This window comes from Vulpes vulpes, chromosome 1, assembly GCF_048418805.1.
Source record: "Vulpes vulpes isolate BD-2025 chromosome 1, VulVul3, whole genome shotgun sequence".
In the NCBI taxonomy this organism is placed as follows: domain Eukaryota; kingdom Metazoa; phylum Chordata; class Mammalia; order Carnivora; family Canidae; genus Vulpes; species Vulpes vulpes.
The window spans coordinates 24,979,571-24,992,196 of record NC_132780.1 but is presented as its reverse complement, the minus strand read 5'-3'; the positions used below and the strand labels follow the sequence as shown (position 1 = coordinate 24,992,196).

Here is a 12,626-nt window from a genome sequence, read left to right as displayed (position 1 = left end):
CACCACCATACACCTGCAGGGACGGGAAGGTAACAGTGACAGCCCCTTACCCCATGAGGCTGCAGGGGGACCTGACCACTTATCCACTGCTGGGAGACGTAAAATGACACATACATTTTGGATAATCCCTTGGCAGTTTCAGAGAAAACTAAACATGCCCCTGCTGCAAGCACGACCCAGGGGGCGCCCTCCTGACCAATTCTCCCAGAGTGACAGAAATTTCTGCTCACGTGTCAACCCGCATGTGTGCGATTCTAGCAGCTCTGTCCAAGATTGCCCCGGACTGCAACAACCAGACCACCCTTCAGAAGTGGATGGGTCGACCCCATGGCACAGCCCTGCTGGTGAGTGCCATTCAGCATTAATAAGCACACCGGAGAGACACACAAACCAAGGGAACGAGGCCAGGCAAGAAGAGCCATGTTTAAAGGTCCTGTGCTGTATGACTTCATTTATGGGGAAATGGGGACAGATCAGTTCTTGTGAGGGGCCAGAAGGGCAACAGGAGGATCCTTGTAGTGACAGCGTGGTCCCGTATCCTTTTTTTTTAGAGAGAGAAAGTGAGCACGCCTGAGCATGGGGTAAGGGAGAGAGAGAAGAAGGACTCTCAAGCAGGCTCCACACCCAGTGTGGAGCACAACCCTGAGATCACGACCTGAGCCGAGACCAAGAGGCAGATACCCAACCGACCGAACCTCCAGGCGCCCTGGTGCTGTCCTGTATGGTGACTGTAACTACGTCAACATCCTGGCTGCGATATCATGCTGCATCTGCAAGACGTTACCAGTGGTGGAAACTGCCTCAAGAGTCTTTCTTGTTTGCAACCGGTAGTTGTGTGTGATGGTACAGTTACCTCAGTTAATTAAAAGTGTATATACATAATCAAACACAGCCATGAGGCAGGCCTCAGGGGGAGGGTCACGTAGCAGAAGTTGGGCCCAACACAAGGAGGCGCCGGCAGGTGACCCCTGAATGGCATGCATGTGAACTGCATGTGCCTTTGGTAAATACAGCACAATATGGTGAATGTGTTTTCTCTACCTTGCTTTATTGTACAATTACAGTATGTAACACACAAAAGCTGTGTCAATCAATGGTTATGGATAAGGCTCCCGGTCAACAGGCAGCTGGCAGGGTTCAAGTCCTTGGGGAGTCACAAGTTCTCTGTGGATTCTCACTGTGCACACTTATTAACACATTCATCCTAGCTCTGCCCTTGCAGTAGTGAGCACATCATGGTTCCTGGACATGATTCTCCACTGAAAGGGACCAGAGCTCCCTGGGTGACTCCAGGGCTGGGACAGGGAAAAGAGGAAAAGACCACTGGGCCAGGAAGCAGGTGCACAGGGATGGTGGAGTGCTGCCCGCACCGACTCATGAAGGATGGTTGGGAGGACTTCCTTCCAATTGCCAGGTCTCAGGAAGGACACTCTTGGTTTCCTGGAGAGAGACGGCTCCCCCTGGTGGCTGGTTGGATTGCTACAATCACCGAGAGCCAGATGCTCCCAGCGGACAAAGAAGTCCAGTACCTGGAGGCACCCTTCCTCCTTTACTCCTCCTTACATCACCTGATCCACCCTAGGGGACAGTCCTTCAGAGCTCCCTGAGCAGGAGCACTACTGTGAACAATGCGAACCGACAGCAGGCCACAAGAAAATCACGCAAAGGGCACTGCCAAGAAAAATGACTCAACATCTGGCTCAGTGCTGGTGGTGGTGGGCGGCCCCACTGGTGGTGCCAATGTGGCAGGAAGTCGGGGTGTGCCCCTGGCTTAGCACCTGCGACGGTAGGACAGTCTGAGGGCCGGTGTGGCAGCCAGAGGTGCAGTCATGGCGCCCTTCCTTTCCAGGGCTGCCGTGGAAAAGATCCAAACTGAGGGATGGCACAGAGGAGAGAAAGACTGGGGGACCTGGGGCTCCGTGCTCCTCAGCGTGCCTCTAAGTGACACTTGGAGGAAGGAGAGAAGAAAGAAAGGAAAGCTTGACTCACAAGGAGGTGTTTGATGAGAGGAGCAGATAATTTCAGTCTGAGAGGATAACACAGGAGATAAACGTTATTTTCAACATGTCTTCTCAAAAGACCTGTTATTCAGGATTTTGAAAATGAATTTTAATAGGTCAAAACAGTGAGGCAGAAATAAACAAGAGCCATAAGCAGCAGCTGCACTCAGGATCCCAGTATGATGCCTTGAGCTGTGTGTCTTGTCTGCTCACTGTTTTATTAAGGCCACTTTGTACAAAGAGGCAACAAGTATATCAAAGCACTCTTACCCTTCATGTTTGCAGCATATGCACTGTTATTCACCAAAGTGGAACATGGTTCTTCATTTTCGGGCAAGATGCCCACAGGCATGGTAGTCTGTTGAGGGGAAAAAAAAGGATTAGTTTTTGAGAATTTACCTATGGCATGTTCATTTATGAATCACCTATCAAGTGCCAGACTTCTGCTACCTATAATAATAGCCATTAGCTAAATGTCTCCCCAGCACCTGAAATGTGACTAGTACAGACTCGAGATGTGCTGTAGGTGTCAAATGTCAAATACAAGATTTTGTGTCTAGCACAAAATAGACTAAAATAGTTCACTACAATTTTTTTACCTTGATTCTACATTGAAATATTTTTGATATACTGGGTTAAATAAAATATATTATCAAAATTAATTTTCTCTGATCCTTTTTATCCTTAATGTTGCTGTTAGAAAATCTAAAATTGACTACAAGGCTCACACTATATTCCACTGGACAGTGCCATGCTACGAGTGCAATGCTATGGACATTATAGACACAAACCCACTGCTAACATGAGACTCAATGGGGAAAACCTGAAAAATTTAATGATATTGTAATAACTTTGTATGGTGACAGATGGTACCTAGATTTATTGTGGTGATTATTTTGTAATGTATATAAATATCAAATCACTATGTTACATACCTGAAATAAATATAACTATACTTAAATGAAAAAATGAATTTTAAACTGCCTGCTTCAGAGCTTATTAGCCCTGTTCCCTACTGGGACATTTTCCCCTTTCTTATTGACTTACAAGATGTTTTTCTATATTAAGAATATCAATTCTTCATTAAAAAAAATCATACACCAATGGGTGAGCCAAGAAATCAAAGAAATAAGAAATGGAGACAAATTAAAATGAAGACACAAGGGTCCAAGCCACACACAGAAGAATGAAACTGGACCATTTTCTTACACTATACACAAAAATAGACTCAAGGGATCCCTGGGTGGCTCAGCGGTTTAGTGCCTGCCTTTGGCCCAGGGGCCAAAGCGATCCTGGGGTCCCGGGATCGAGTCCTGCGTCGGGCTCCCAACATGGAGCCTGCTTCTCCCTCCTCCTGTGTCTCTGCCTCTCTCTCTCTTTCTATGTCTACCATAAATAAATAAATCTTTAAAAAAATAGACTCAAAATAGATGAAAGATCTGAATGTGAAACAAAAATCCATCAAAAGCCTAGCATCAAACACAGGCAGCACCTTCTTAGACATCAGCTGTAGCAAATTTGCAAGATACATCTCCAACACAAGGGAAACAAAAGCAAAAATGAACTATTGGGACTTCATCAAGATATAAAGCTTTTGTACAGCAAAAGAAATAGTCAACAAAACTAAAAGACAACCTATAGAATGGTTGAAGATATTTGCAAATGTCTTATCAGATAAAGGGCTAGTATCCAAAATCTATAAAGAATGTATCAAGCTTAACACCCCCAAAACAAAAAAAATCCAGTCATGAAATGAGAAGACATGAACAGACATTTCTCCAAAAACAACCTACATATGGTCAACAAGCACATGAGAAAATGCTCTGTATCACTTGTCATCAGGGAATACAAATCAAAATCATAATTAGATACCATCTCACACCAGTGAGAATGGGTAAAATCAACAGTCAGGAAACAACAGATGTTGGTGAGGATGTGGAGAAAGGGGAACCCTCTCACACTGAGGATTGCTGGAGGGGAGGTGGGTGGAGGACGGGGTAACTAGCTGATGGCATTAAGGAGGGCACGTGATATAATGAGGGGGTTATATGCAACTGATGAATCACTGAACTGTACCTCTGAAACTAATAATACACTATATGTTAATTAATTGAATTTAAATAAAACCTAAAAATTAAAAAAAATACAAACACAAGGGTCCAGAATCTTTGGGATGCAGCCAAAGTGGTTCTAAGAGGAAGTTTACAGCAATAACTGACCTCTCTCAAAAAGCAAGAAACATTTCTAATAAATAGCCTGACTGTGGGGAATCCCTGGGTGGCTCAGCGGTTGCGCCTAACTTTGGCCCAGGGTGTGATCTTGGAGTCCTGGGATCGAGTCCCATATCAGACTCCCTGCATGGAGCCTGCTTCTGTCTCTGCCTCTCTCTCTCTCTCTGTGTCTTTCATGAATAAATAAATAAAATCTTAAAAAAAATAATAACCTGACCTTACACCTGAATGAGCTAGAAAAAGAACAAGCAAAGCCCAAACCAGTAGAAGGCAGCTGAAATCATCAAGAATAGAGCAGAAATGGGGCTCCTGGATGGTTCAGTCACCTCGGCATCCACCTCTTGATTTTGATTTGGATCATGATCTCGGGGTCCTGGGATTGAGCCCCAAGTTGGGCTACGTGTTCAGTGTAGAGTCTGCTTGAGGATTCTCTTCCCCTCTCTCCACCCCTCCCCCCACTAGCACACATGCACACACACACTCTCTCAAATAAGTAAATCTTTAAAAAAATATTCAAGCAGGAAATAAATGATATAGAAACTAAAGAAACCAATAGAACAGATCAATGAAACCAGGAGGTGATTCTCTGAAAAGATCAACAAAATTGATAAACCTCTAGCCAGACTCATAAAAAAAAAAATAACAGAGAGGGGACTCAAAATCACTAATCAAGGAGGAGAAATAACAACCCAAAACACAGGAATACAAACATTTAAGAGACTACTATGAAAAATTATATGCCAAGAAATTGGATAACCTAGAAGAAGCAGACAAATTCCTAGAAACATATAAACTACCAAAATTGAAGCAGGAAGAAATAGAAAATTTGAACAGACTGATTACCAGCAATGAAACTGAATCAGTAATCAACAAACTCCCATAAGCAAAAGCCCAGGACCTGATGACTTCACAGGCAAATTCTATCAAACATTTAAAGAAGAGTTAATCCCTATTCTTCTCAAACCATTCCAAAAAATAGAAGAGAAAGAAAAACTTCCAAATTCATTCTACGAGGTCAGCATTACCCTGATACCAAAACCAGATCAAGACACCACTAAAATGGGGAACTACAGGCCAATATCTCTGATTAACATGGATGCAAAAATCCTCAACAAAATACTAGCAAACCAAATCTAACAATATATTTAAAAAATCATTCATCACAGTCAAGTGGGATTTATTCTTGGGATGCAAGAGTAGTTCAACATTCATAAATGAATCAGTGTGATACATCACATCAATAAGAGAAAGGATAAGAACCACATAGTCATTTCAATAAATGTAGAAAAAAGCACTTACAAAGCACAACAACCATTCATGATAAAAACCCTTAAGGAAGTAGGGTTAAAAGGAACATGCTTCAACATAATAAAGGCCATATATGAAAAACCCACAGCTAATCATCCTCAATGGGGAAAAACTGAGAGCTCTTCCCCTAAGGGAAGAGGCTGGATTAAGTTTAGAAGACAAGGATGTCTACTCTCACCACTTTTATTCAACATAGTACTGGAAGTCCTACCCACACCAATCAGACAACAAAAAGAAATAAAAGGCATCGAGGGATCCCTGGGTGGCGCAGCGGTTTAGCGCCTGCCTTTGGCCCAGGGCGCGATCCTGGAGACCCGGGATCGAATCCCACGTCGGGCTCCCGGTGCATGGAGCCTGCTTCTCCCTCTGCCTGTGTCTCTGCTTCTCTCTCTCTCACTGTGTGCCTATCATAAATAAATAAAATTAAAAAAAAATAAATAAAAGCCATCGAGATTAGTAAGAAAGAAGTAAAATTCTATTGGCAGATGATGTGATACTGTAGTAGAAAACCTGACAGACTCCACCAAAAAACTACTAAAACTGATTAACTTCAGCAAAGTTGCAGGATATAAAATCAATGTACAGACAGCTGTTGTGTTTTTATACAACAATAATGAAGTGGTAGATAAATTAAGAAAACAGTTTCATTTGTAAATGTACCAAAAGTAATAAAACCCCTAAGAATAAACATAACCAAAGATGTGAAAGATTTGTACTCTCAAAACTACAAAACACTGATGAAAAGAACTGAAGACAACACAAAGAAATGGAAAGACATTTAATGCTCATGACTTGGCAGAACAAATATTGTTAAAATGTCTATACTACCCAGAGCCATCTCCAGATTTAATGCAATCCCTAACAAAATGCCAACAGCATTTTTCATGAAACTAGAACAAACAATCCTAAAATTATGGAACCACAGAAGACCCCAAATAGCCGAAGCAATCTTGAAAAAGAAAAAACAAAACTAGTAGTATCACAATTCCAGACTTCAAGTTATATTACAAAGCTGTAGTAATCAAAACAATACAGTGCTGACATAAAAACAGACACACAGATCAATGGAACAGAATAGAAAGCCCATGAAAAAACCCCCACAATTATGTGGTCAATTAATCTTCAACAAAGCAGGTTAGAATACCCAATGGGAAAAATATATTCTCTTCAATAAATGGTGTTGGGGAAGCGGGACAGCTACATGCAAAAGAATCAAACTGGATCACTTTCTTACACCATACACAAAAATAAATGCAAAATGGATCAAGGACCTAAATTTGAGACCTGAACCATAAAGTCCTAGAAGGGAGCACAGGCAATAGTGTTTCTGACATCAGCTGTGGCAACATTTTTCTAGATATGTCTCCTGAGGCAAAGGAAATAATAGCAAAAATAAACCAACAGGACCACATCAAAATAAAAAGCTTTTGTACAGTGAAGGAAACAATCAATAAAACTAAAAGACAATCTGTACTGAATGAGAGAAGATATTTGCAAATGACATATCTGATAAAGGGCTAGTATAAAAATATATAAGGAACTTATAAAATTCAATACTCAGAAAACAAATAATCCAGTTATAAAATGGGCAGAAGTCATGAAAAACATTTTTTCAAAGAAGACATCCAGACAAATGACACAACAGACACAGACACGACAGACACATAAAAAGATGCTCAACAGCACTCATCATCAGGGAAATATAAATCAAAACCACAATAAGATATGACCTCACACCTGTCCAAATGGCTAAAATAAAAAAAGACAAGAAACAAGTGTTGGCAAGGATGTAGAGAAAAAAAAGAATCCCTTGTGCACTACTGGTAGAAACGCAAAAACGCAAACTAGAGCAGTTGCTCTGGAAAACAGTATAGAGTTTCCTCAAAAAGTTAAAAATAGAACAAACCTATGATCCATTAATCATACTACTGGGTGTTTGCTTCCTCCCCCTAAAAACATGAATTCAAAGGGATACATGCACCCCTATATCCATTATAGCATTTACGATAGCCAAGATATGGAAGCAGCCCAAGCGTCCATTGACTGATGAATGGATAAAGATGTGGCATGTGTGTGCACACACACACAATGGAGTATTACTAAGCCATTAAAAAATAATGAAATCTTGTGTGGAAATTAAGAAACCAAACAAAGAGCACAGGAAGAGAGAGAGAGAGAAATCACGAAACACACTCTTACCTACAGAACACACTGATGGTTAGGAGAGGGGAGGTAGGTGAGGGATGGGGAGGACAAGTAATGGGAGGAAGGAGTGCACCTGTCGTGATGAGCACGGAGTGATGTATGAAGTGTTGAATCACTATATTGTACACCTGAAACTAATATAACACTGTGTGTTAACTACTGGAATTAAAGCTTAAAACTTAAAATGGCACAGTCGGTGAAGCATCTGCCTTTAGTTCAGGTTATGATCCTGGGGTCATGGGATTGAGCCCCACGTCCGGCTCCCTGCTCAGCGGGAAGTCTGCTTCCCCCCTCCCTCTCCCTGCCCACCTGCCAGACATGCTCTCTCTCCCAGATAAATAGATAAAATCTTTTTTAAGAACGTAATTTTAAAAATCACACTTTTAAGAATTAGTTTATCATATATATGTTCTTGGTGTATTTTGCCTAGCAGTACTACTGTTTCATGCTGTCCAACCTGTGAGATTTTTCCTATAACTTTAACTTTCCTACCAAAATAAGAAAAGTTTCTCTAATGCAGCATGTAAATCTCAATTTAATAATAGATAATAGATAAATGCTATCCCTTTGTTGCAGGCTGACAGTATTGATAAAACATATAATCTACAAAATTAAAGATGGCCCATCTTCAAACAATATCATATGTATCCAAATGTGACTATAAAAGTCATCTTAAAAATAGTAAAATTAGGGATCCCTGGGTGGCGCAGCGGTTTGGCGACTGCCTTTGGCCCAGGGCGCGATCCTGGAGACCCGGGATCGAATCCCACGTCGGGCTTCCGGTGCATGGAGCCTGCATCTCCCTCTGCTTGTGTCTCTGCCTCTCTCTCTCTCTCTGTGTGTGACTATCGTAGATAAATAAAAAAATTTAAAAAAAATAGTAAAATTAAAAAAAGTAAAATAAAAGCTCTATTTGTTAATAATCTACGTGTGGCTTAAATATATGTCAAACAACACGAATACATGCTTTTTATGAAAAAGTAATTCTTTTTAACCTAGAAAAACCAGTGGAAAAAAGGAAAGTATTCTTGAATGGTCTAATTACCTGAGAGTTACTGTATATGCTTAGAGTAAACTATAAACCTTCAAAGATCCGAGATATGTAATAAACATCAGTTTGGGAAATGGAGTATTTCCAGACCTTTCAGTCTGAGAATTAAAACAGATAATCAAAACCATCCACACAGGCTCCTCTTCCTTCTTCTTGCAGCCGCTCATCACCTGCTCTGATCTACAAAGTCTAGCAGCCCCAGTTCCACTGCCTGACAAAGTGAACAGCCTCCTCTTTGCCCAAACACTGGTCCTGCCGTCGGCTTCACCTTCCAGCTTCCTCCAGGAAACCCCAATTAATTACCAACGACCTCAATCACTCACTTATCTTCCTTGTCTCATTAGATTAATTCTTTGGAACCAGCAGGGCAGCTGTAGGGCAGCCTTCATTCCAGGCTAGATCAGTCTCATGGTTTAAGTGACATCTCTCCGAGGCTTCCACCTGCTCCTCTGGGTGTCGCGAGGCCTTTCTTCTCTGGCTGGTGGGCACACGATCCGCTTCCAGCCCTTGAGAGCCCTGGCAGTTGTACTGTCCACTCCTTCCTGCGTCTGTCCCCAGCCTTGGGTAGTGTGCACGAATCAGTACTCAGGTAAACACTGGGACCAGCAGAGACCGGCAGGCCCTCTGCACGCGGCCACCGCCCTCTCCGTGCTGCTCCCGTCATCACAAACTCTAGCCACTCTGGCTCTTGGCGCATCCCTGAGGACGCTCTTCCTCCCATGCGGCAGCTGGAAACTGTTTCCAGGGAAGGAGCCAGTGCCATCTCAGGCTACCCGTGTCTCTTCTCTTATCTCAGAGATTATCGTCCCGAGCTGCCTGCTTTCTACAGTCCCAAACCCATTTTTATATAATTTGTCTGGTTTTCCAGTTGTCTAAGGCAGAAGGGTAACCCTGGTCTCTGTAATTTCACTGTGGTTGGAAGCAGAATCCCCTCCCTGGATCTCTCTGAATAACTGAAAGTCACGGGAACTCTGCCTGAAGACACTGACATACATAGTCCCACTGAATATAACTGCTGCCCAATCACATCCAGCCTGATGAGGTTAAACTATATCGTACAGCCAGAAGTTCTGTTTTTAAACTTTGACTCTGTTCATTGCCAGCTATACAAACCATTTTAAGCTTCAATTTTCTCTTCTGCAAAATGAGAATTATTATATCTTTCTTAGCTTGTTGTGGGGATAAAGAACGATTGAGTCTGTGCTTTTCTAGCATAATTTCTGGCATACAGTTATCCAATATAGTACTGTTATTTTAATTTGCAAACCAATATCAGAGTATGAGACTTCATTAAGTATTCCCTTCATTATCTATAAAACAGTCCTGCTGGCAGTTAGTAATGGCTGACTTTCTCAAGAAGATTTATAAAACATTAACTTCATTCACAACTGAATTCATTTCATGAGTCCTGGTTGCAGAGTCAGGAGAAAGAGGGTTGGAACAGCAATCCTGTCATTTCACTGTACAATCATCTTATTTAATTTCATTTTCTGCTGCTAATGACAGATATTTTGCTCTCTCTATCCTACAATTTGCTTTCATCCCAAGAAGTTCTTCAAAATGACTCAACATTTAGGATTAATCACAGGCTCACTAATTAGTACCTAATACTTAAAACTCAGAACAGCAATGGATGATCACTCATACCATTAAGAAGAGTCGTCACAAAGTAAGAGTTTGACATAAAGAATGTTCTCCTTCATAAAGGTCATTTCACACAAAAGATGGGCTCTGTGGTGATTCAAGTTCTGAGGTCATAGCTTTCTCTTCCATCTTCCCGACAAAAAGCCTGCAGGTGTACTTTAGGGGAGAATGTGTGGGGACTGTGTTAAAAGTGCAGGGGGTAAGAGATGCCTGGGTGGCTCCGTGGTTAAGCGTCTGCCTTCGGCTCAGGTCATGATCCCCGGGTCCTGGGATCGAGTCCCACATTGGGCTCCCCTGCAGGAAGCCTGCTTCTCCCTCTGCCTGTGTTTCTGCCTCTCTCTGTCTCTCATGAATAAATAAATAAAATCATATTAAAAAAAAAAGAAGAAGAATAAATGCTGGGAGGTCAGAAGTGCAGCATAATCCTCCCCAGACTTGCAGAGCACTTGTGCTCCACTGGCATCAGGGCCATCAGGGATGCCTCAAGATACGTGAGGTGGGACCTCTGGTGAGGAGTCAATCTGTACTCTACCTCTCCTGCTGCAAGAGGCCCTCTGCCCACATTAAAGACATGTGTCAGCAGGATTACTTCCTACATGGCAATCATGGTAGAAGAATTTGAGGTTGAAAAATTTAAGTTTGTACAGGCAAAAATAGGGATCTCCAAGTATGGGAGTGAACTTACAGAAGTTATATACTTTTATGTTCACAAATAAAACACATAAGTTTAGTCCATGCCAGTCATTGTTCCAAGACCCTTATTTGTCTTAACTCATAATCCTCACCACAATGCCATTTGGGGATTACTACTATTACTTCAATTAAAAAAAAATACTGTGTATTTTAGAGCAGTTTTAGGTTCATAGCAAAACCAAATGGAAGGTACAAGGAGTTCCTCTGTACACCTTGTTCCAATCCCACACGCACAGCCTCCCTATCAAAACTCTGGTCTGATAGCACATTTATTATAGCCGATGAGCCCACATGGACTCATCGTCATCACCCAGAGCCCACAGTTTACTTTAGGGCTCACTCTTGATGGTGGACATTTTATGGATTTGGATAAACATAGATGAACACATATGTGCCATCATAGGATCACACAGAGAATTTTCATTGTTCTAAAAATCCTCTCTGCTCCATTCAGCCATCCCCTTATCTGTCCTACCCCAACAACTCCTGATCTTTCACTGTCTCTAAAGATTTGCCTTTCCCAGAATGTCATATAATTGGAATCAAACAGTACATCACCTTTTCAGATTAGCTTCTTTCATTTCGTGATAGGCATTTAAGATTTCTACATGTCTTCATCGCCTGGCAGTCCATTTCTTCTGAGTGCTGGATAATATTCTATTATCTAGATGAACCACATTTTATTTTTCCAGTCACCTGCTGAAGGACATCTGACTTGCTTCTAAGGTTTGGCAGTTATGAATGAAGCTGCTGTATGCATTCATGTGTAGGTGTTTGTGTGTGCATAGGTTCTCAGCTCCTACGGGCAAACACCAAGGAGCATGACTGCTGGATCTTCTGGCAAAAATGTGTTTAGTTTCATACATTATTCCCATTTTACAGATTAGAAAACAAACGTAAAGAAAAGTCAAATGCCTACAATCACGGCCATTAAATAGTGGAGCTAGGATCTGAATTCACACCTTTTACTCTTTTTTTTTAAGGTTATATTTATTTATTTATTATAGACATAGAGAGAGAGAGAGGCAGAAACATAGGCAGAGGGAGAAACAGGCTCCATGCCAGGGGCCCGACATGGGACTCGATTCCAGGACTCCAGGATCGCGCGCTGGGCCAAAGGCAGGCGCTAAACCGCTGAGCGACCCAAGGATCCCCCACCTTTTACTCTTTTTGTGCTCTTCACCACCACACATACAGCCTCTCAACAGCAAAGACCTCACACTGGATAAAAGAAACTTCAATGTTACTGTATGCATTTTAACTCATTTTAACTCTGCTACCCTGATAATTCCTTAGCTTGCAGGAAAACTTCAGACCTCTCTATCCACAGCAAGATTTTCAAAATTGTTTTGCTTTGTGCAGACATTTTGCTAATCCTTTAGCCAAATCTTAATTCACTGCTGTGCCAAAGACAAGTATCAAGAACAAAGCTCCTTTACACATTCTGGCCACCTCCCCCTGAACAGAAACAAAAACACAGCTGATCTGACTGCA

The 12,626-nt window shown here is 41.9% G+C and overlaps 1 protein-coding gene across 4 annotated transcripts in view; it reads right to left on the bottom strand.

The window, feature by feature from the left end:
* PTPDC1 (protein tyrosine phosphatase domain containing 1) overlaps positions 1-12,626 on the bottom strand; it is a 65,592-nt gene that overhangs the window by 22,639 nt on the left and 30,327 nt on the right. For all 4 annotated transcript variants that reach the window (XR_012002050.1, XR_012002052.1, XM_072760984.1 and 1 more), the window contains exon 2: positions 2,271-2,358. Coding sequence is in view for 2 of the 4 variants with exons in the window: in XM_072760984.1 (XP_072617085.1) it covers positions 2,271-2,352 (82 nt within the window). In the remaining 2 variants the exon portion in view is untranslated. The remainder of the gene's footprint in view (positions 1-2,270; positions 2,359-12,626) is intronic.